The sequence below is a fragment of the Typopeltis vanoorti genome, chromosome 11 (assembly GCF_054136105.1).
Source record: "Typopeltis vanoorti isolate ZY-2024b chromosome 11, IOZ_Tvanoo_1.0, whole genome shotgun sequence".
In the NCBI taxonomy this organism is placed as follows: domain Eukaryota; kingdom Metazoa; phylum Arthropoda; class Arachnida; order Uropygi; family Thelyphonidae; genus Typopeltis; species Typopeltis vanoorti.
In genome coordinates, this window is record NC_143559.1 from 125,709,906 (window position 1) to 125,736,208 (window position 26,303).

Here is a 26,303-nt window from a genome sequence, read left to right on the forward strand (position 1 = left end):
CAGAAGAAGCTATTCAGATAGCATAAGAAAAAAAAAATTAAACTTCAGGGAAACAAAGAAAGGTTTAGACGAGGGGTGAGCAACCTTTTTAAGTGTGCGTGCCAAAATCGCCAAATCTTTGATGCAAAATTTTCTCATGTGCCAACCGAAATTCTGTTGAACATATTATTATTTGGTGTGTTTTAAGTATTTGGAGAACGTTTTCAAATAATCAAAAATCACGCTAGAGCGATAAAATCGAAGAATATTGTAAGAGTGATTATTGTGAGTCCTGTAAGACTGAATGAATGTAAAAATTAGTGACGAAATTTTTACTTACAAGTCCTTCTACCTTGTTGATAGTGTGGATAATTTTTTATTTGCCTTTAAGTGTAATACTAGCGACTGATTTTTTTTTTATAAAGATCAATCAGACATGAGTTTTTTCAAATTTTTCAATATATTACAGTGCACAATCTCATACTCGTTTTTCTTGACTAAAGCACAATAAAAGAAAATAAATTTAAAGATATACTTTTATTAATTCTTAATCCTTTAATACACATAAAAAATGTTATTTTACATTAATATATTAAACAGAAGTTAATCTTTACCTTTTTTATTTATTTAGCATCAATGACACTTCTGCTGCTGCATCACTGATGACAGATAATTTATATCAGGTTTATATTTTGTAACCTTTAGAAACGTGCATGCGCTACTAGTTTCATTTGTAAGGCTATTCCTATTACGAGACTTAACAAAGTTCATCACTGAGAACAATGATTGACAAGAATATGTAGATGAAAAAATGGATAATAATGCTGCTACACGGGTTTTAAAACATACAAAAGTTTCTGGAATAGTATTCCAAGTCCTTAGTTTTCCGCACTAGTTATCTCGTTTTCCGCACTTCTCTCTGCTACTCCGTCTCTAATCGCTCCCTTTCAATAATTTCCAAGTCAATCCTGAAGTCAACAAATTTCTGCCTCCAAATTGAGCTACTTTGAAAATCAATCAACTGCATTTCAAAATCATCCACATTTATCCACGAAAACATCTGCAAATTTAATTCATCCAGTTTTATAGTGTCTGGAAACTTAATGATTTTGCAGCTCTTCTAATTCTCTTAACTTAACAAATCGTAGAGAAAACTGCTCCTCAACAGTTGACACAATGACGTTTAAAAATAGCTTTTAAAAACATTGGCGGTCTGTTTTGTCATCCTTTTGGAGATCACTGATGTATTTCTTTCGGTTTGGAAAATATCTAAATCTCTCACTGTCTACATCCCTCTTAAAACCTCCTAGATTCATTTCAAATGCCATAAAGGCATTTGAAATGAATCCAGGAGGTTGGTATCAAACATAACATGAAGAGTCTTACCAGAGCCCTGTAGTTTAAGGTTCAAGTCATTTGAATGTCTGCAAAAACTGCAAAAAACATCAGTTTACAAACTGATATACCCGTCTCTAAACCCACATACATTTGAAATGTCACACATTTCTTTATAAGACATTTGCTGATTAGTCAAAAAGAGATTTATCTCATCCAGGCATTCAACAAATCGTTTCAGAACAAGACCTTGACTAAGCCAACGCCAACGAACATTGTTGTACATTATTAGTCCTTTGTACACCTAATCCACCTCATTCAGTAGATTCTGAAATGGTCTTTTATTCAAAGCACGTGTACAAATGCAATTAACAACATTGGTTACTGTTTGTATAACTTCTTGAAGTTTCTTTAGGCCAGCTTTTGCACATAGTCTCCTCGTGTATGATGCGATGAAAACCTCTCAGTGGATGACTAACATGTTTTTCAAACAGACTTGCAAATCCTGCTTCTTTAGCAATCATGCTGGGTGCACCATCTGTTGTCATTGATACCAATTTTGAAATATCAATTTGCCGAATAGATAATTCGTTCATAACTGCTTTATATATTTCAACCCCAGTGGTACGCTCAGGTAGTGTTACAAGGTTAATCATCTCTTTGCATACTTCGTCAACCCTACAAAATCGAGTAAAGATAGCTAGCCTAGCTGATGATGCAATGTCTGTGCTCTCATCAACACAAATAGATACAAACTTGGCTTCATGTAAGTTTGTATCTATTCTTTGTTAATTGTTCTGCTGTATTCCTTTCCAATTTAAGTAACCTATCCTTAACTGATACTCACAGACAAATCCTCAATGCGCTGAATAATTTTTACCTTTTCTGAAAGATTGTCAAAAAAGAAAGGAGCACATTCTAACCATGCTTCATTAATATACTCTCCATCACTGAGTAGTTTTCAGTGTTGGGCAGTAACTTTTGAAACCTCAAAACTAGCAGCAACTAAATTGGAACTAGGCCTACCTGAAATAAATTTCATCAAAGTATTTGATGTTTTTTCTCTTTGTCTTACTCAGTTCACGAGAAATCGATTCTCTTTGTTCTTGCTCACTTACATTGCTTAAATTCCTATGAATAGTTTCAAAATTAAGGACTTCTTCTTTACAGAAGTCCTACAAACAACTGATTCGGAACATAAAATGAATAATGCTTTATTATCTTTCTTAATCCTACGAGATTTTTCAGTCCAGTATTCTTTAAATTCTCTAATATCCTCTTCATTTGAATGTCTACCGATATGTTTCTTTGATGGTGGTTGTGACATTCTGTACAATCTGTAAAGAGCAGAAAACAAATCAAAATATTTAATAATGGTATATTTATACATATAGAATAAATATGAATAGAAAAGAGGAGGAAGAAAGAAAGGAAGTCAAGAAGGGAATAAAGCGAAAGGCAAAAGAATAAAAAGTAAATTACAACTGAATCACCAAAATTGTACAACCACAAGTTACGTACAAAAAATAATTGCTTTCTTCATACAGCTTCTAACTTTAATGAAAATCGGATCATGGGGTATAAAAATATAAACAGAGACTTATTGGACACTGAAAAAATTATAATTTGGATTCAGAAAATCTGATCATAATCACTCTCTGCATACACCTACCAAAAATTAATACATTTATAAGCCTACCTACACCTACACATGTAAATGAAAGAGAAGGGTACGCATGCCATTTAATTACCTGACAGATAACACTTCATAATCCTGAATATTGATAATACATTTCCCATAATTTAACAATAACTTAGGCTTATGGCAATGTAAAGAAAATTTGTATTTATATCTAATAAATTAAACATATTAATTGACAGTCAATACTTCCAATCCATATTTTAATGACTTACGATTTAATTAAATCCAAATCGACATATATACGCATTTTAGAAAATCGATAAATTCTTTACGAAACACGAAAAAATATATAAAATGATGATAAAGGAATCACGCCACGTCTGGCTGCCTGGCGAATGATGCAACAAACGAACGTGACAAAACTTGTACGTCAGTATAGCGAGCAGATAGATGGCTTGGAAATAGGAGGTTTGTTTCATTTTCTTATTACTTATTATTAGTAAAACAGTTCGTAGTGTTTGTTTTCTTTATTGAATTTTTATTTGGTATCGCTCTACTTAATAAAACTGTATTCTATTAAAGTTAAAATATACAAGTCAGCGAAGATGTTGGATATATATTTATTTATTTAATTCTTTTTTTTAATGTAAGCCCTGGGTTGCCAAGGATTCCCCATCCCTGAGTTAGACTGTTGAATGCAGGTTTCCAGAGAGAGGCCAGGAAAGATAAAGAAAAAAAGACAAAGGAAATTTGAAGAAGGTAACATTCCAAGTAGAACAAGAGATCGTAGAAAGATAAATGACGTTACGGGGAAGTTTATCCCTAAATTAGGAGAAGTAAATAGTAATTTGGGGGAAAGTTAAGTTGAAGAAGAATAATAAGTGAAAAAAAAAATGTGAAAAAAATATGTAGGATTTGTACAGGAGATATTAATATTGGAGAAGAATTTGAAAGGAGACAATTTGTTGAGGAACCCATCATAATGAAAAGTAAAGTGATATCGGCAACAGAACAGCTGACAAAAGGAGCAGCTGGAGATGAAGTAATCAACATGTTAACTGAAATTTATCAACCAATTCGGAAAAAATATACTGGCCTTCAGATTAGAAAACATCAGTATTCATCCTAGAAAAATAGGCAGCTTTTAGGAGATATAGAGGAATTAGAGACCACAGAGCAAACATGAGATGGATTATGGAAAGAACAAGGAAGTAATCTTCTGTTTTATTAATTATAAGAATGTTCTATATTCTGCATTGATCATAACAAACAATGGAATATAATGGTATATGATAACAGCAATGGGAATACCTGAACATTCTCTAAATGAAAAATCTGTATGACAGCCAAGAAATATCAGTAAAAACAGTCTTCGGAGAAACGAACAGTGCTTGAGTGGAAAAAGGGGTGCGGCAGGGTTGTGTATTGTCGCTATCTTTTTAATATTTACGAGTATAATGAATATATTATGAGGATAGCCATCTTACACAAAGATCCAGCAGGAATTGGTGGCATAAAAATAAATAATTTAAGATAAAGGTTGGTCAATTGGTAGAGCCTCTGTTACTAATGGCTCAAGCAAAAAGTTAAGCAAGTTTGAACGCGGTTAGTAGTTGGAAGGGATCAATCGTTCGATGCTGTTGGCACACTCTCCCTCGATGAGTCTTTGGACTCATTGGAGGTGTCACACAATAATAATAATAATATTGATAGTATTCAAATGTTACAAACCTCATAGCAGAAACTAGGGAAGATCTGGAGCAGTTGATTCATGTTTGAGGGAGAGCAAAAACGTAGGGCTTAATTTAAACATAGCAAAACAAAACTGATTGAGGGAGATAAAATAGAGGTGGTTCAAAGTTATGGTTTACGGAGTGTCCAGAATAAGAAATTATGGCCACTGTGGAGATGAAGTTAAAATAAGAATAGCTATGTTAAATTTGACAGACATTATAAAAGATTGGATGTCAATATGGTTACAGCAATAGTATTTAAAGCAATAGAATTCCCTGTAATGATGTATGCATGTGAAAGCTGGATCCTTAAGAAGAAAGAAAGCTAATTGATTCATTTGAATTATGGAATTGGAAGAGGCTATTAAGAATCCTGAACTGAGAATGACCAATAAGAAAGTTCTAGAAAATATAAAGATAGAATGCTATTTGGAAGCAATAATTATTAAACATAAGTTAATGTGATGTGAGCATATTATGAGAGTAAATGAATCATTGGAAAAGGCAGAGGAGGACAACAAAAGAGTTGAATTGACAACATAAAAGAAAACTTACCGATATCAATTTACAATTGGTGAAAGAAAAGACAAGAAACCCGTGGAGACGAAGAATCTAAGTTCACAAGATCACCAAGGATCGGAAAAGACTGGATGGGACATAACAACAACAAGAACAACAGTGTGTGGAGCAAATTATCTCTTAGAGTACGTTCGCTATTGAAGAATATCCGTAATTTACACTTAATACTTCAGAAACCCTTTAAACTAACCAAATCGAATTTTTCTTTTTTTGTTTCATAAAGTTTATGCATTATGTGTACAGGATTCTTATGGTAAATGTACAGTGGTTTCCATTTATATATTTTCATCTAAGGTAGATGGATAGTGTAATTTATTCGAAACACTTCTCGAAGCTCCAAATTACACGAATCTGTACTTCCGATATTTTTAAACTGCTCGCACCACTTCCTTCGATAGTTATTTTGTAACACTCGGCACAAACTGAGGAATATTTACTTGGTACCCTGCTGCCACCTAGTGGGAGAACATGCTGATAAAGTACAGATATGTTTGTAGAGATTAAACGATAATCAACATTATTGCAAGATCATGATAGCTTTGAGAACCTTGAGTCATAGTGAACCAAGAAGAAACTGCGTATACTATCCCAACTCTAACTTGATTTAGCAGAAACCATTCGCGATAGTCAGCGGTTTAAAACTCTGCTGTGGATATCGCTGGAAATAATAATAATTTTTGGAATGCCTGAGAGATAAACGTTTTAGACAGCGTATGGTAATGTAATCCGAGGGTCAAGGGTTTCAGATGTAGTAATGATGTCGGAGAATTTGATCGTGAACGTGTCTTTATCGCTCCAGTTAGTGATAATGAAAGCAATCGCTGTTGTGTGGAACTGCAAGGCAGGTAATTAGAATAATCTCAGTAGCAAACTCGAAGCAGTACCATGGGAAAGGTGAGAGAAAGAATTTGAAAGTAAACAGATCTGTAGACATGGAAGCCAGTTAAGGAACTTTTGTTAATAACAGTGGAAATGTTAGTGAGAAGAATATAGAAATTTGAGGTAATGGATGACAAGAGAAACCAAGAAGAAACTGCTAACTAAAAAAAGGTTATGAAAAATATATATAAAATGAAAAGTGAAGAATGGTTTCATGGAGAATATAAAACTCAAGACAATGGAAAGATGACTAGTATGATAAAGGTTAAGTATAAGGGATAAGAGACCCTTGCTAATGCAAAGGCGGTTGACAAACATAATTTCAGGACTAGAACAGGAGCATTAATTAAGAGGATAGGTTGAAAGTATGTAATCAACACAATTTTTTTCAGATAGAAAATGAAACTGTGATATTTTTTGTTTAATGAAGAAAATTGTCTAAATGTATTGCAAATAGTAAAATGTGAATGAATTTAGGATTCAGTGGATAAATGTGTTACAGGCATAGTGGACTTTTGATGATGAGACTTTTTTGTTGTCATATTTGATGTACTAATCATATAGAAACTTCTTTCTTAATTAGTCTTCAACTCTGGGAAAATGTACTACTACTACTACAACTACTTAATATTTTAGTGGTTATTATCTCCAGGACCGGTCCGAAAGTATCTGATTTCCCTAGGCAAGGAAAATTTAGGCACCCTATACATTGTCTCTCTCTATATATGTATTGTCATACTCACACAAGCACACATACACCTACACATGTGGATATTTATAAAAATAATATCATCATGAACATTAAAAAAAATATTAATCAAAACCAATACATTTGTATACATATATGATTACTCCTAATATCTATATAGCAAGAAAATTATTACTTATTTCAGTTTTTTTTATTATTATATATATATATATAGAAATTAATTATACATACATTGGATAAATGTATGTATAATTAATTTCTTATAGTTATATATATAGTTATAAAAAGTTATATATATATATATATATATATATATATATATATATATATATATATATATATATATATATATATATATATATATATAAAACTTCATTTCTGCTGTTGTTAATCTTTGTTATTCTTTGGTGTTTACAGGACCCTTAAGCGCCCATACACATTCGAGGTATCCTTGGATTTAATAACCATGTTTCCAGAATATGGTGCTGAGCCCTATGCTTATAGTAAATTCTATATGCAAATTGCACGTATTCTCTTGGCCGGTTTTCCTGTTTGCGAGATGAAAATCTCGAGTTTCTAGGAGGAAAAAATCTTCAACCCCCGTATTACATGAACTAACTCACCTTCAGTCGAAACGTTCTGATAAATGAAATAATATTATTACATCTTGCGAACAGTTCTTTAAACAAAATTATGATCACATAGAATATATTCTGTGTGATAATTACTTTCGGAGATACGTATGTAGCTCTGTGAAATGGCATTTGCTTCCATAGTGCTAGACTGCCTAAAGAAAGTTATAGATTCGATTCTAGTCGCTGACCAGACGAATTTCTTTTATTTCATTGGCCATTTCCTGAATTAGTCCATCATTGTAAGGGATTTTTTGTGTAATATTTTGCTCCAGAATATTTTTAATTCCAAATCTCAAAAATCGGCCATAGAACTCACACTTATTAGTAGTGCAAGTGTTAGAATTGAGAACCATGAGAATGGCAGAAGTTGTCAGCCATAATCTCTTTCCTGAAAAACCTTGATTCATTGATAGCTTGAGCTACCTATCAGTGAAAGCTGAAGGATGGAGCTTGGCTTTCCACCTGCACATGGCTTCCTGCTCCATTTGAGGAAAAGGAATTAGTGAATAAAAATGTAGTATCAAGTGCTGAATACATTCATGATTAATTAGTACATTAATTATTCATTATACATTCATTATTTTACTTTACATATTCATTACTCAGTACCTAGTGCTGAATACATTCACCAGTAGTAGTAGTAGAAGGATGCTCTTTAAGGATTGGTTATATCAATCTTTAAAGAGAATACTACTACTGTACTACTACTACTACTACTACTACTACTACTACTACTAATAATAATAATAATAATAATAATAATAATACAATCTGGCAGTCTAATAATATGGCAATCTAAGTTGGCCGGCTGTGGCTTAAACACACCAAAGTCATCCCAATAGTTATCGGTGTAACTTCAAAGAAGCTATCCAACTATTTGCAGCAATTAAACATCAACGAAGTGACCCCATATGACCTACAAAAAACAGCATTATTTGGAACGGTTCATATTTTACGACGCTACCTGACGGACTATTCTTAGATTCTTGGACAGAATCTGAATTACTCTGTATCATCAATCAAATTGTTGTTTAAATGATATCTTGTTTTGACTGTGTATCAATTATGTGAATAATTATAATAATAATAATAATAATAATAATAATACATTTTAAGTGAATTACAAGACTGTAAATTGGTGTGTTGTTTTGTAAACATAATTCAATGCCAGGAGGAATTTTTTGATGTCTTCCATATACATTTGACTTTTATTTGATGAATGAAGTTGGAAAGTAGGAAGTAAGCAACCAATGCAAACACCAGTTGCTTTACTGATTTTTTTTTATCCTCATAGGAATGGAGAAGAATGGAAAGAAACTAGAAGGATAGTTGGAAATGCTTTAAGAGAGAACCCCGTGTGTGAAAACGCTGATCTCCTCGGTGAAATTACAGTCGATCTGCTGAAGCGATGGATGCTCCGAGTGGACGAAAATGGTGTTTTGTCAGACTTGGAAACCGAGCTGTACGGTTGGTCAGTAGAATGTAAGGAATACAAAATGCCATTTCTCTGTAACTTTTTTTAACTATTAATTGAGACTGCATCGCGATACTGTAAATATTATTTCTCTATCACAAAACATTATACTGATTTTTCGACAGAAATTAAAAAATGGAAGTTAAACATCTTCTTAAACATTGCTACTGAAATTTACATTTTTCTGCTTATTCTGATCACAAATTCAGAATATGTTTCTTTTTTTCAACACTGATCATCCATCTGGACAGTCTTTCTCCAGTTTTCTCCATTCCATTCTTATATCAGCCTTTATCATCACTTTATTATCACTCCAGAAATCCTAAATTTAATCTTTTCATCAGCCTATTAACATTCATATATCATGATGTTAATAATCGAAGCTATTATAGATTGTATTTTACGATATGTCCAATCCATCTCCACTTTGAATGAGAATCTTTGAGTGTCTTACCATGTATTTCTTTGGGTGACTCTCATTCTGTGAACCACACATTTATTTACCATCTAGTTTTCAATACCATACGTTATTGCCGGTAAAATATATTTATCGAAAGCTTTCCTCTTTAAACTAATTGGAATATCACCTCGGAAGATGTCTTTCATTTTCCAAAAAAGATATCCAACCTAATTGGTCGAATACTTTTCTCTCTAAGCTAATTAAAAGATATCGTTCATATACCTCTGAATATATATCTCGCATCTTCCCAAAGTTCTATTCAAACCTAATTGTATTCTTATTTCTATTGTTTGTCTATCTCTAATTTTCGTGACTTATTTGTGACTTTTCGTGATAATTTGTGCAATCCCAAATAAATATACGAATCTACTCTCGCAACCTTCTCGACTTCCAACATAAATCCATCGGTGTTATTTTGTCATTACTTTTGTTTTGCTTAGGTTTATCATCAACCCATTCTAATTCACACTTGGAGATAGTTCTCGTAAGGTTATTTCTAGGTCTAGATATCATCAGAGAACTAGATATCATCCGAGATTAGTTAGAATACTTCTTAACTCTTCCGTAATTCCAATTTTTGTCTTTCTAAGGAAGATGTCAAGAGTTTTGCAGATATTTTATCTCCATGTTTTATACAAAAAACAGTAACAAAAAAAAAACTTAAATATCTATTTATTAAAGCACGATGTACACTAAAATAACGATGACTGCACATGATACAATTAAGTGTACTTATATAAGCAGTCATTTTGTGATAATTTGTGCAGTCGGTTCTTCGTTTTAAGCACTCGCCTGTGATCAGACAAAGCATTTCCATATCGGTATCATTTTGTTGTAAAAGTTTAGTTTTGTGCAGCTGGGTTACGTTTGATGTATAAATCTCTACAGCAAGTTCTTGCACTAAGTTTTGTGAAGTTTTTGAAATCTTCATAATTTAGGATAAATAGGATAGAAAAGAGAGAAATCGATAACGTTGAGTAGTCCGCATAACCTCAGGTAGTCCAATCCAATCATGTTTAGGTGTTCATTATATATGAAAGTTTACTAAAGATTTGAGAAGTAGCACTGACATTTCCACGAGCTCTAGTAGGCAATGAACTTTACATGACAGGTGGGCAAAGTTAACATGCTTTTGGTGATAGCAAATAAATCACAGTAGCTGATTTTTGACCTGAGAGAAGAAGCATTTATCAATTTCGAATCTTGCTGCGACAGATTGAAACGTTTGCATGTTGCCATTCATAATGAACACGTGTGCCAGTATGAAATGCTCCTGTTTCATGTTAATGTCCAGATACAGATGTGGTTCAGTATTTCGATCTCTTAGCATAAGACAATTTTATGATAAACGACAGATACGCACTAAAATTGGTGTAACATTCGGAAACTAGAAATCTCGCATAAATTTTCCCATTATGTTACCACTACCATTACTTTACCACTACCAAGACAAACAGCATTAAAAAAATATTCTACTTCACTGGGATTTTTTTTTTTTTAAAAAAAAGTCAATCTTGCAAAAACCGCCCAAAATGTCCCAAAATTGTATTATATATATATATATGTATGCACTAAAATATACTGTAAATAATCAAATAAAATATAGCAATTCCATGTAATAAAACACTTCATTGAATTCCACCAATGAAGTGCTATCTTCATTGGTGGATAGCATTTCATCACCAACACTATATCAATAATGTGCACCACCCACCTACAGACATCCAAATCTGATATGTTATTCAACACCGAACAACAACTGACATCCCCAGCAACAAGATCTCTCCTCAGATTTCCTCACTATATATGTAAGGATATACTGAGGAAAGGATACTCCGTGAAACCTTTAATAAGGCAGGACTATCACATATGTCAGATCTCATATCCATGCGTAAGGTTGTCAGACTGCATATCCCCTTTATATGATCTACTTTGACTTAAGATATCCTATCTCAATTTGTTTCCTTCATTTTACCGTTCTCCTAACACTAACGATTTCGCTGATTTATTTGACTATTTACCTCCGAAAGTCATCATATAATCTAATTACCCCACGGTGAGATAATCTTCTATGTGATTTCAACGCCCACAATTCAGGTTGTCTTCTCAAATTTTACATATGAAGCCGGCACAGAAGCTGAATAGTTTGCTATCAGTAATGATTTATCAAAAATTGTTCACGAATCCACCAGGATGTTTGATTATCCTCATCATTCTCCCAACGCCTCCCCTTTTCCTTAACTAGCTCTCTCTTTCTCTCTCTCTCTCTCTCTCTCTTTCTCTCTCTCTCTCTCTTTCTGCTCTCTCTCCAAATATACTGTCAAATGCTTTCCTCTTGGCAAATGTGACCATAACCCTGTCCATGTTTCATTTTCTACAGTTTGCTCTCCCCATCATTCTCAGCCATGCACCTATGGCACTACATGTCAATGGGGATGACCCTTGGGATTTCTCTGCCATTTCCATTGATCTGATTATTGCTTCCCTTCTGATCGTACTACCTGCTCTGATCTAATAACATAATTATTCTTGCTGGGATGAGTGTTTTTATCCCTCATTCCACTCAAAACATTCGACTCCTATCCAAACCCTGCATCTCCAATCCAATGGCTCAAGTCAAAAACTTCACATTCTTTATCTTTTTATGCTACAGCTCATAACAATTTATACTGAAAAATCTCAAACCTGACTATGTAAGAGTTATATGTACTAAGCTTGTCTCCTGCTCAAATGGCATTCGAGCCTCCTTCTTCTACCAAGTCTGTGGGATGTAACTTCTCGCCTTCCACATTTCCTTCTGTTTTACATCCTGATGGTACAATGGTAACATCACTTACAGGTTAGGCAGACTTCTTGGCAACTACAACCCTTGTACAGATGACCAAGGCAAATTTCATCCCATTCTTCGCAGTATGCCTCCTCTCAAATTTAACCAGAAGGACATCAGAAAATATTCAGTAGCTTTGATACCAATAAGTCAGCAGGGCTTGATGATTTGCATTAAACGCCTCTGTTGCAGAACTTATACTACCATTGTAATATCTCTTCAAGCTATCATACTCCTCTGGCATCTATTCTATAGCTTGGAAGCAAGCTTTTTTTCCCAAGCAATGCACAAAAAAAAGGAGATACAAGTCAACCCACGAACTATCGTTCTAATGCTCTAACTTAAATAACCTGAAAAATAATGGAGAAGGTCATCAACAGCCAACTTTACTGGGAGATTCACCAGTTAGTGATTACCAATAGGGATTCTATAATTCTCCATTCAATAGCAGATCTCCTATCCAAAGTCACCTATCTTTGAACACCATCCACGGAAAGTGTGGAGACACTCAAGTGGTAGCGTTTGAGATTTTCAAGGCATTTGATCGCGTCTGGTATCGAGTTGTGATCTTCTCAGCAAGCTACCGTTTTATGGCAGGTCTTCTTCCCTCTATGTGAATGGATTGCAAGCTTCCTCGCCGCTCCTTAACTGTGAGTCATAATGGGTGGTTTCCTTTCATCATATATTTCAGTCAATGCTGGTGTAGCTAGGTTCTATGCTTTCACCTAGACTCTCTCTTATGTACGTCAACAGCCTCCTCTCTCTTACATTCAATCCTATTCACAGCTTTGCTGATGGCAGTACTATCTACTCGTCTTTTTCATTTTGAAAACCTCACAGACGTTCAGTTTCTGTCTTGTCTTGTCTCCTCTATAAGAACTTGACCAAGAAAATACTGTAGAAGAGGACTTTCATGGAGGAACTGGCTAATATCATTTCTCTACTTTCTTTCAAAACTAAGAACAACTGCTGGTCAACATCCATTTAAAATCCATCTTCCAACTTATCGAACTAACTTCTTCCTCTTCACATTTATGAACATTAATCACGCAAATACGATAGTATCGATAGTATGAAATGCTACTGCTAAAGCAATGTGCTTGTTCTATATGAAATATTGTAATAATATCGTCATACTCATGCCAAACGCCTTAATATTATAGCCCATAGGAAGGAAGAACTCCTTCTAGTACTTGGGCAGTTTTACTAATGGTTGAGTTAAGGGCTGCGGAAGATTTCCAGACTTCAGTGAAGAGAGTACAGCAGACATCTGACACCCAACATTTGAGGGATTAAAAATCTCAATTTCCAAAATAATAAAACTTTACTTCGTTGAGCCACTGTCAACTAACTTGCCTGGCTAAAGATCGGTGAACTCAACAAAATTTATTTAAAAAAAAAAAAATGCCCAGAATGAGTGTGCCTGTCGTCGGTGACGAGAAACGATGTTACAACTGTTTTTTTTCTGAGCAATCTACCACCATGTAAACGCTTGTAATATTTGATTATCGCTATAGCGATAATCAAAATTATTTTCTCCCAAAAATACTCCATTGTTATATTTATAATTATAGAATAGCAGTGGTAGAAACCTCCCTCAAAACAGCTATCTTTCAATAAACAAATGAATAAATACAAGAGAAAAAAAAAACTTTCTACCCCAAAAAGCATTCCACATCTGCTTCATCAGCAATTATGGCCTAAAGTTAAACATAATTGATGTACATTATTTTCAGACATTCAGGCGTGATTCCATGTTTTTGACCAAAGCCAAATTCACTTAAAATAATTATAACTATTGTACACCTCAATTGTCCAAATCATTCTGTAAGATTCTGTATGCTACAAATTGCCTCTTTATGTGACATTGGACTGCTATACCTTTACTGTTCTTCAAATTCTGGAAATCTCCCTGCCATATTCGAGGTTTTATCTATGACACCTAGAAAAACTAATCACAGAACAGTTTCACACAAGTAGTCGTCAGCTATGATCTCATCGCCCATTAGTCTGCAAATCGTAGATAGAAATGAACTTAAAACTTATGATAACGGTCGTTGGGCCGACTACTTACCAATTTCCGAAAGTTGATGCTAACTAGTTCTGCTTACTCCCTTCAGGGATTGAAAAAGGGTTTAGTATATTTTTTATCTCTGAAATTCAGTTTTCTTCGGCCCTATTACCCAAACAATTTTATTTGTGTTTATTTGTGATTTTTCTCAATTATTCTAAATAGTTTCCCTTCTTTCAAATGGTACTGACCAGATTGGAAGAGAGGACAAGAATTTCCTATAATGCCACTTCCCTCCTCAGCCACTTTCAACCTCGTATCATTTGGCTTTGATATACTTTATTCAGCACTCAAGGAAGAATAATTTCCCCACCCTCTATTCCCGACTTATAAAAAAAGCAAGCAATAACTGGATTTTTCTTAAAAATATATTCTGCCATTGAAAAAATGAAACACAATGCACTGTACAATTGGCAGTCGCGCCCATTTGCTCATTGTGAAAGCCGATTGGAGCAGTTCTTCCATTTATGTATTTTTCTAACATAATTATCCTCCTGCTCTCATTCCAGCACACACGACTATGGCAAATCACACTATCACACTATGAACATTACACGACATTCCCCCTGCGGGATAAGATGGTCGAAAATCTGCAACAACCTAGATAATATGCTTTCCTTTTTTCGCTGCATTCCCCAATTGTGTTCAAACTTGTGCTGGAAACTAATATCTGTCCAATGCCATCTCTAGTCTTTTATACTTACTGGGAATTCATCTGCATGGAAGCTAGACTATACTGAGCCCATAAAAAAGGAAAGTCCAAGTCATTGTCTCGTTGCATTAACCCCAGTTCTCATAAAACTAATGGAGGTCATTTTTCTTCACTATGTGAAGAAAAAATCAACTGGTACGTTTATGTCACTGTAGACCCTTAACTCTCCAATACCTGCTATAGGGCGGTTTGAAGAAATCTGTGAAGCCATCTGACATTTCCAGGCTATTTAATCAGGTTCGATATGCAGATGGGCTGACAAATTACGTTCTATGGTCAGTTTTCATGGTAGTCGTTTACTGTACATCATAAGCGACCTCGTTATTTCAGATTTCTCCATCAATTGTTCTATTTTGTTGATCCCTCTTTCTCTTATACATACAGAAAATGCCCTTCTCTGAGTTGATCTTAAATACTACCTGCAATCTTCTTGATGATAGGACTTTCACCCAACGATTTGGGAAAATGTCTGGAATCAAACATACGAAACTTCAAAATTTTCTACAGCCAATGCCTTAAATCATTTCCATGGCATTCTCTAGCAGGATGAAAACGTCATCGTAGTCCTTTCAGTGATATCAGAACACAGATGACTGTCTTCTGCTCCATGATATATCTCAGTTCGCTGCCCCTTATGCTGGAATAATATCTAGGATCGTCAGATAAGAACAGATCTCTCGTCTTTAATTGATATTTACCTGAGCCTTTCCCAGCATGAACACATTACAACCAGAATTTCCTCCACCTTCTAAAAGCTTTGTGTCCTTTTCTGATCAATCTTTGATTTTCAGCATCAGGAAATAATTCTTTACAAGTATGTCAAATCTCAGGATATTCTTTACACGTTTGAGAACGGGCAGTTTATTATTATTCATTTACAGCATTCCATGGAGTGGGGAGACCCAAATTAACCATTATATACATACAAAATATCATATCTCTATCATACCTCTCCTTGAATCCATTCACCGTCAGGGAATTCACAACCAATTCTGGCAATCCATTCTACTCACTCACCACTCTCCACGCAAAAAATATGATCCGTACACCCTTAGTAACCACACTCTTACACAACTTCCACAGGCGGCCTCTAGTTCTCTGACTGTCATATATTGAAAATATTCACTTGCATCAATTTTATAGAACCTCTTTAATATCTTAAACGTTTCTCTCATGTCCCCTCTTTTCTGACTATCAACTAGTTTGTAACCCACAAACCTTCAACGTATCATCGTAGGAGTATTCTAAAGACCTGTCATCATCTCAGTCACTCGTCTCTGAATCCTCTCTTCCATCTCCTGGTCCCCAAGAAACCCAGGTGACCAAATCTGTGCTAAGTAGAAGGACGAACTGTACCCAGGCCGAATCATAGCCTTAAATAAAGAGGGATAATAACTTCTCTATCTTTACTGGTTAGCGTGTTTTTCAACATCCAAGTAATTTTTGAGCTATTTTACCAACTTTTGCAATATGCCCTCTGAACTTCAACTCTTTGTTCACCATTATCCCCGAGATCCTAGCCTCATCAATTTCCTGAAATCCAATACTATCAATATGATACACCATATGCAACCATTTCAACCATTTACCTTTATCTACATCACCTTTATCTACTATTGCTCTCTCCAGTTTTGCATTATCAGCAAACAACTGAATATACCTTCTTAAATCTTTTCCAATGTCTTTGTTATATAAATTACAGAGTTGTGGCCCAAGTACCGAACAACCCTGCGGTACTCCACTAGTCACTGATAGTCCACTATCAGTCTCTTAGATTCCACTCCACCATATACTATTCTCTGGTGTCTGTCTGTCATCCCCCCTATCCATTTTATTACCTCATATCCATTCCCATTTGCTCCAACTTACATAATAGTTTTCCATGTGGTATTCTGTCAAATACTTTGGCATAGTCGAGCAGTATCATGGTGCAGTCATTATCTTTATCTAATTCTGTGGTTACTTTATTATAAAATGTGAATAAGTTACTAAGACAGGACCTACCATCCACAAAACCATGCTGCCCACTATAAAGTATCGCATCCCTATCCACCCACTGTTGTATTTTACCTTTCGCCAACTTTTCCAATGTATTAACAGCCACTCCTGATATACTAATAGATCTATATTTTTCTGCCTCTGTCTTGGAGCTACCTTTTATGCAATTGTACTATCTTACCCTCTTTCCACTCCCTTGGAACCGTGCCAGAGGGTTCATTTAGTTAATCGAAATCGAAATCGAAATCAGAATAATAATAATAATAATAATAATAATAATAATAATAATAATAATAATAATAATAATAATAATAATAATAATAATAGCATGTTCCCCTCAAATCCTGCCCAAACACAACGCAAACGTGCAATAGATTTTCCAGCCTCTGGTAAGCATCTTCATTTGTACCTAATTAGGCGATTTAGATGACAAAATTATCTCATTATGATTATTATTTCGATTTTAAGTTTTTATTAAAAGATCCAGATTAAAAATCTATAAAAAATCAAACAGATATAATTTTACACCCTTTTCAAATAAAAAAACAATACTGATTTCGAACAATTCGTTTGTGAAATCTTCTGGATTTTTTATTTATTTTAATGTCATCTACGATTTATGCATGGATTTTAAAGTATCTTAAAGTATGAATTTTTTTTTTTTTTTTTCATCAGCCGTAGGAATGATGGTATTTGGCAAACGGATGGGCTGTGTCAAAGTCACGCAGCATGACGAAGTGCATAGCTTTGTACGATACGTCAGGGAAATTTTCGACGAAACCGCTAAGATGACAATCGTACCACCTGATCTCGCTTACAAGCTGAACCTTCCAATGTGGAAGCGCTTCTGTTCCGCCGTGGAGAATACGCTATCGCTTGGTAAGATTTAATAATTTACATTGCATGCATTTAGAAATGACGTATGAATACTTATTATACAGTGTCCGGTATGAATGTTCCTCAATTAGAAAATAGTGTATAATATAAATAAATCTTCCAACACTTTTTTATTAACAGGTGGCTCTCTTTTTGTCGTAATGTTTGAAAATCGGTTGGCAGTTAATCTTCATTTGTCGTTAATGTAACAAATTGAGTGCATTTTTGATGAATTTGATTGGATAAAAGCGAATATAATAGAAGATGACAATTGTATTGGTAATTTAGAGAATTGTGCGAATGAACTGGAATTTTCTGGAGTTCGCTATTGACTTTTAATGTGAATGACGTGTTATTTTAGGCTGTACCTGATTGAATTTTATATACGGTTTTATTATTATTATTATTATTTTGACACCTCCAGGGAGTCCAAAGACTCATCGAGGGAGAGTTTGCCGACAGCATCGAACGATTGGCCCCCCTTCCAACTACTAACCGCGCTCAAACTTACTTAACTGAGCCATTAGTAGCAGAGGCTCTACCAATCGACCAACCTTTGCCGGCAAAGGTTGGTCGAGGTTTTTCGGGAAACTCACATTGCACTGGAATTAACACAGTTTGAAACCTACTCTCTCCCCCTCTGCATGAAAATTGCACGAGGTGTGATGGCCGTGTAAGCCCTACCCACTATGAGGACAGTGGTGGATGTATGGTATTTTAGGAAGGTAGGTTTTCACTCTGTGGCTAAGTGAGTTCTTGACACTCCTTTCCCCATTTTACTAAGGTACTATAAAACTCAAAATTGTTGTTACTTCGCGCGTTTTCCCAATGCTTGGTTTTGCTGGCAGTCTTTTGCGGCTGCGAGATTCTCTTTGCCAGTAGACCACTGATTGGGTCTATGGGGCATCTACGCAGATTTAAGGACCCACGATCTTAAGCAGTGATTTTTGCACCTCGTTTTCTCGGTATGAGTGGGGGTTGATGCTAATGCCCTGGTAGAGTCACTGGACAGAGGACTAGCCATAAATATACTGCACTGAAAAAGATTCTCAAAAAATTTGAACTTAATTTGTACTCTGGGTGGGGGAGGATGACAACAATGCTCCAGCAGATGAGAGGCAAAACTTGGTGATCTCCATACCCTCAGACTTCACAGAGGTCTGCGTGCGCAAGAAACGCAAAACCATGGCTTCCGAACCACCAAAAGAGGTTGGAATGGAAGAAAACAGCCCCGTTTCGGACTCCTCTGCCTCCTCTAGAGAAAAGATACCTCCGATTATACTGCTCGAAAAACAAAAATGGATGTCTCTAAGGGCTACCATGTCCAATCTACAGATCTCTTATAACTATGTAAAAAATGTCACTGACAGCATCAAGATTCAGCCCACCACACTGATGGATACCTAAATCTCACAGGAGAAATGAATTCAGTATCACACCTCACTTGGTTCAGAGAAAAATCTAAAGGTAGTGCTCAGAGGAGTGTCTGAAGACGAATCCACAGAAAAAGTGGCTGCTGATCTACACCATCAGGACCTACCACCTATCAAGGTCAGCAGAATGTCCAAAAAAGACAAGACTCCGATGACACTAGTATTAGTTGAGATCAGTCAAGATTTCAAACATATATATGACCTGACGTCCATCTGTGGACTGAGAATCAGCCCAGAACCCTTAAGGAAAAGGGCTTCAACAGGTTAGTGCCACAGATGTCAAAAATTTCGCCACCCCCAGAAAATGTGTAAGGCTGAGTTTAAATATCTAAAATGTGGGGTAGCCACCCAACCAATATCTGCACAAAGCCAAAAAACCACCCCAGCTAAATATGCCAACTGTGGTGGCCCCCACACAGCCAACTATAGGGGATGCATTCAAAACCCAAAGAACAGAAAATTGGAGACAGACAGACACTCTTCCTGCTCCAGAAAATCCACATCAGAGGCCTCAGCTTCACAACCTCTCAAAAACCAGCAAACATTATCAGATATAGTCGGTTCTAAACAGATAACTTATCAACAGGATCAGCTAGTACTACACACACAAACCTGACAGGTATCATCACCTCTTCTTTGGAGAATATGCTACTAGACTTCAGCAGATCCAATCCTACACCATCCTCTACTAAAAGATTCCTAAATGATAAACAAAGCATCCTCACAGCGCTCACTCATGAACAGGAATAAACTAAATCCAGATTCACTGCAGATTATCGGGTGGAACGCGACCGGCCTCAGAAATAAGGTCTTGGAGCTCCAAGAGTTTACCCAAAGACATCAGCCAGATGTAGTTTTGATAAGTGAAACGCATATATCGGACAACCCCAAAATCAGGGAATATCATCTGTACAGAACTTACAGGCTTCCCCACAGGAGCGATGGCACTGCCATTTTAATCAAGAATTGCATTAGTCATCACTCTGTAAATGTCCCACCTACTACTAACCTAGAGGTTACAGGTGTAGGTTCTCACGAGCTGGGCTGGTAGATTAAAAATCTATGCAGCATACCATCCTCCATTAAAATCATTACTGTCCTCGGATTTGTATGCCATCTTGGGCATTAGAGAGCCTGTCATCATTGCCTGTGACTTAAACTCCAAGCGTCCAGCCTCGAACAGTCAAACTACCAATAAAAACGGCCACATACTTGCTAACTATGCAGGATCCAACAACGCCGTTGTGGCAGGCCCCACTGAACCTACCCATCATAATACGCATGGCAAGACTGATGTCTTGGACAGTCACACTGCAGAATGTGAGACTCCAGTACAGTTTAATGACACCAAATGATCTTTCATCTGATCACAATCCAATACTGCTTCAGTTGGGAAACCAAGAAAAACTGTCCCCCCACACTCATTCATATCATGGAAAAGGTTGACCAAAGTACTCCCGAAATACATTGGTCCCCTTCCGCATATAAAATCCAAAGAAGAAATTGAAACAGCCGTTAAAGACCTGACCCAACAAATTAACACAGCCCTTACAGCAGTCACTACTTCCACAACTGCTGCCCTCAGGTCCAACCACTTGCCAGAAGATATCATGAACCTGATCAAGGAGAAAAACAAGGCTAGAGAAAGGTTTCACAATACCCGCGCACCACCACAAAACAAACGAATCCCCAATAGGCTCAATTCTGCAGTGAGAGATGCCCTTAAAGCACATAGAAGTGTCAACTTTGGGAAGAAAGATTGTCTTCTATCTCTCCTGACAATTTAGACTTTTCTGCTTAGATTCCAAATAGAGCCTGATTAGATTCCATTTAGAATCTAATCAGGATTCCAAATGGAATCTAATTTCTGATTAGATTTCATTTGGAATCTAATCAGAAAGATCAAAAACAAAAACAAATCTCTTCCCCCCTCCCCAAACAGACTGATGCAGATAAAGACAAAGCAATAGCAGAAAACTTAGACAAGCAATGTAAATCCTCATATGAACATCTAGACTTCAATCACATCTGCAGGATCCATCGACATGTCAGATATTCATTAAAATCTTCTGTTACCTGCTCCAACCAAATTGCACCCACATCGCCAGCAAAAATATATGATATAATCAAGAAATTAAAAAACATAAAGGCTCCTTGACCTGATGGCATCACCAACATCACCTTGTTGGTGATGACTGCTTCCTAATATATATAGCTATTGTAGATCTGACAAACATAATTAATTCCATCCTCCATTTCAAACATTTACTCTCCTGTTGGAAGGTGGCGGATATAATTCCAATCCATAAGACGGGAAAATACCTGCACCTGCCTCAAAATTATAGGCCAATCAGCCTCATCTCAAATTTGGATAAAATTGCAGAGAAAGTTATTCTTACCAGACTCCAAGCCTCCGTACACAAGTTAAACATTCTTCCTAAAGAGTAGTTTGGGTTCCATCAATTCCACACAACAGATACACAGACTAGTCGAATACATCTCTATTGGATACAATTGGCATCAATGCACTGGGGCTGTTTTCCTTGACATAGTCAGTGCATTTGATAAAATTTGGCATTTTGGATTACTGCATAAACTGATCTCAACTGGAATGCCATTCGAAATGGTTCACCTAATTAAATCATACCTTTTTGATAGGCGCATGAAAATCAAGATCAAAGGTACAGTATCAGCACAGAAACGTATCTTGGCTGGAGTCCAACAAGGATCCTTACTAGCAGCGATTCTGTTTTCCATATGCATGCCTGATATCCCGCACAATCCATTGTCATCTATCATGGCCCTCTACGCGGATGATACAGCAATATTAGCCAGATCTCTACAGCCGCATCTTGCCATCAAAAAACTACAAGAAAACTTACTACTGATTGTATAATAAAAGCATAGCCATGCTATTCACCAGACGACCGATGCTTCCTAAATGGGATATCTTCCTATTTAACACAAAAATTCCATGCAAACAGAGATCAAATACCTTGGTGTACTACTGGACAGATCAAGGCTCACTGTGTAAAGGCATCAAAAGCCATTGCTCAACTCTATCCTCTAATCAACAGGAACAGTAGACTAAACACCAGAATCAAACTGCTTAATCTACAAACTGATGGTTCATCCTATAATCATTTATGCTTCTCCGGATTGGAGCCATACCGCTGATACTAATATTTTCAAGTTACAACGAATGCAAAATAAATGTCTACGAAAGATCCTAAACGATGCAAGGTTCATAAGAAATGTGCAACTTCATCGAGACACAGATGTCCCTATATTTACACTTTCCTGCAAACTATAGCAACAAAGTTTTTTTCAAAAGCATCTGTACACACCCCAACAAATTGGTTCAACTAGCTGCAAATTACGTAGCAACGGATTACTTCAAACATAAAAGATCAAAAGCTATCTTAAGCTACAATTCTGATGTTTAATATTCAAGCCCACCCAGTGCAAGCAATTGGCTCATAAATTTTTCCATTCACTGTTTCCCTATGAGATAGCAGGGAGTATGAAAATCATTTTGCTTCACACTTTATGTCAGAAATGTTAATCGGTTTTTTTTTTTTTTTTTTTTTGGTAATTTAGTATATGGTACGTTTGTAGATCGTGTTTCGGTCTTTCGGTCGATTTTTCTGATTTGCACCCGAGCTTCTTTCTGGAGAATAAAACTACTTACCCATGCCAACAATTCCGCTAGGTTCATAAACCAGCTGGAGAGGGAAAACAGCTACCCTGGAGGCTAAAGAATTAAAAATTCCAAGTTTCTGAGTAAGATGGTGATGTAAGATGGTGATGCTATTTATCTGCCTTCCGATAGACCGAACATGTGAAGATCCATCCGATTGCCTGGTAATTAAATATCAGAAGGCCAGAGTCCTTTCTTTTTCCTCTTCAGTGGCTTGAGGAAAAGGGACTCGATTAAGTGCCAACATTTCAAAGGATTACATGTATAAGTTAGCAATGGGGTGAAAGTGGAAACACATTGCTACACCTTGAATTTGTTTAAAGAGCTTGTTTATTTCAAGTTGTGAATATTTAATTTAGTTTAAGTTAATTATTTTCATTCCAGTTTCTGCGTAGTTTTTTTCCCGAAACTTTAATGCGAAACACTACGTTAAGAAAACTATTTACAATTATTATACGAAAAACTAAATCGAATTATGAAAAGAAATTGACCGTACAGGCTAAAGGCAACCCGAGAGAATTTTATCGCTGTCCTGCAACTAAATGAAAAAATGAATGTGCAAACGGTACCCATGTATCAGAAGCAGATGAGATTGTACAAATAATGGGTGCTCACTTCTCAAGATCTAGCAACCATTGTCAGTAACGTCTTAACAGTATTGTAGGTCCCTGGGCAAAGCAATACAAATTCTGTACTCCGCTCATAAAAGTACGCTTCATTTCTGTTCAAAGAGTTATCCACCTGGAATTTTTTTTTATTATTTATAGTATAGTACGAAAAGTATTTAGTTATTGACGTATTGTGCGCCGTTGGTCGATTGGTAGAGCCTCTGCTACTAATGGCTCGCAAAAAGTTAAGCAAGTTTGAGCGTGGTTAGTAGTTAGAAGGATCCAATCGTTTGATGGTGTTGGCACATTCTCCCTCGATGAGTCTTTGGACTCCCTGGAGGAGTCACATAATAATAATAATCTCCAGTTCTCTTTCATAGCTCAGTGTTCAAGCGAGAGGTTGAGTAATTTACACACTCTACCAAGAGATCTGTCATGAACAATATGAACAATATGACAGCATGGGACCCCTGGGCAACTGCCCAGTGTGCCCATGCCTTAAGACGGCTTTGACCATTGTGCATAATACTATCAATACAAGATGAAGAGCTACAGGCGCATAAGAATGAGGTTAAGAGCTGCATAACTCTGCATAACTTGGACATCAGGAACAGGGCCAGATCGGATATCAGCATGTGTGCTAAAGGAATATGTTCAACCGAAATTGCTTGGCCCTTGACGCGTTTATGTTACTTGAATCTCAACTCAGGAAAGATCCCACAGGAACGAAAAGAATGTGTGATAGTTGCATTGTACAAAAGTCGTAAAAAATAAAAAACCGAAATGAAGATTTTTAGAGAAGTTGGTAAGAACTCGCATACAGAAATGGACTGGCAGGCAAGCTATATTTTGCAAAGAACAGCATGGGTTTACTAAACGGAGGTCATGTTTTAGCAATTTGCTCATATTTTATAATAGTGGTACGGGTGAATTGGATAAAGGGAATGGATACGCTATGACACTGTTAGACTTTGCTAAGACATTTGATACTATACTAGATGAAAAGCTGTTGCATAAACTGGAGAATACGGGATTGGAAATATAAACTAATGACATGGATAAGTGGCTGATTGATGGACAAGCATCCGAATTAGGATATGGTGGATATGAATCTGACAGATTTAATGTGACAAGCAGTTTCCTTTAGTGAACAGTCCTTGGATCATTGTTATTCAATCCATACATTAGTGATACTGGGAAGGATCTGACAAGTGTTCAGTTGTTTGCTGATGATGCAAAGATAGGTAGAGAAATCAGGAATGCTACTGATAATCAGTACATACAGTACTTGCAGAATTTGAATAACCTGTAACAGTGGACAAATGATAATGGCTATCAACTCAATGTTTGTTAAGCGTTATGCACTTTCGCGTGATGAGATTTCCAACGGCATATTGTATTGGCGAGATAATGTTACACGAAATTAATGAAGCTAGAGATCTTGGAGTTATAGTGGAATGGAAACTGAAGTTCAAAAGTCACACTGCAAAATTATGTGTTTGGTTTAATCCTTTATCCAAGTGTAAGCAAACAAAGTTTGTGCCTGAAGTATTTTCACGACTGGGGCAACTCGTGGTAAGGTGGAATAAGTTCTGATCACTTGCCTTAGTATCCCATAATGCAAAGCACATCTCCTTGCAGACATGTATAATGCTATGCATTAAGGGAAGCGTTCAACTACCTAGAGCGGTTTCAACCTATCCCTAATCCAGAGAATTTTAGTAATAAGGTGCTGACACCTTTTGGCAACTGGTATATGGTGATATGACTTCTGCATTACTTCCACTTTAGTATCACCACCTCTGGGTCTAGCTCCCACTGACGAGACCTCAATAAAGGTCGAAATCGGTTCTGGGTAGTGACCCTTCCCTTAATGCATAGCAGTATACATGTCCGCAAGGAGATGTGCTATGCATTATGGGATACTAAGGCAAGTGATCAGAACTTATCTCACCTTTACCACGAGTTTCCCGTCCTGAAAATACTTCAGGCAGAAACTATGTTTGCTTACACTTGGATAAAGGATTAAACCAAATATATAATTGGTAGCATAGTCAAGTGAAAAAACTTCCATCACATTGGAAAAATTGCAAATACAACTGAGAAGATAATTGCGATGTTGAACGAACATTGACATGTAAGGATAAGGATATCATTTTGGTTCTTTAGGAGGCCTTAATACGACCACATTTGGACTACTGTGCGCAGACATGGATTCCGGTTAAGATGGGGGTAAAGAGAGTGTAGAAAGTATAAAAATAGTAATAAAGATGATATCGGGATTATGGAGCGTAGATTTTAAGGACAGAATTGAAAGTTCGTGGACTGTAGACACTGGTAAATGGGAAAAAGAGGAATGAATTGATAGAGGTCTACAGACTGTTGAAAGGGTGTTATAGGTTATCAAAGGACGACATTTTTCATTATATGGAAGGTGAGGAGAGGATAAGGGTCAACCATGGAAGGATGAAAGCTAGAGTGAGTGGAACAATTTGCCCGTTGAAGTGGTGGTACCTTCTCATAAACTCATCTAGTGTGAATGAGTTTGAGAAGGTATGACACCTGGTGCAGATGAATAAGGCCTCCCTGAATGAGTCATTGACTGATGATGATCATCATCATCAAACTTTCATTTATACGTTGTCTTCGACAG

General features: G+C 36.2%; 1 protein-coding gene across 1 annotated transcript in view; it reads left to right on the top strand.

The window, feature by feature from the left end:
* sad (Cytochrome P450 family protein sad) overlaps positions 1 to 26,303 on the top strand; it is a 170,737-nt gene that overhangs the window by 21,594 nt on the left and 122,840 nt on the right. The window contains exons 2-3 of the mRNA XM_090399952.1: positions 8,786 to 8,973; positions 17,709 to 17,912. Of these exons, the coding sequence (XP_090256078.1) occupies positions 8,786 to 8,973; positions 17,709 to 17,912 (392 nt within the window). The remainder of the gene's footprint in view (positions 1 to 8,785; positions 8,974 to 17,708; positions 17,913 to 26,303) is intronic.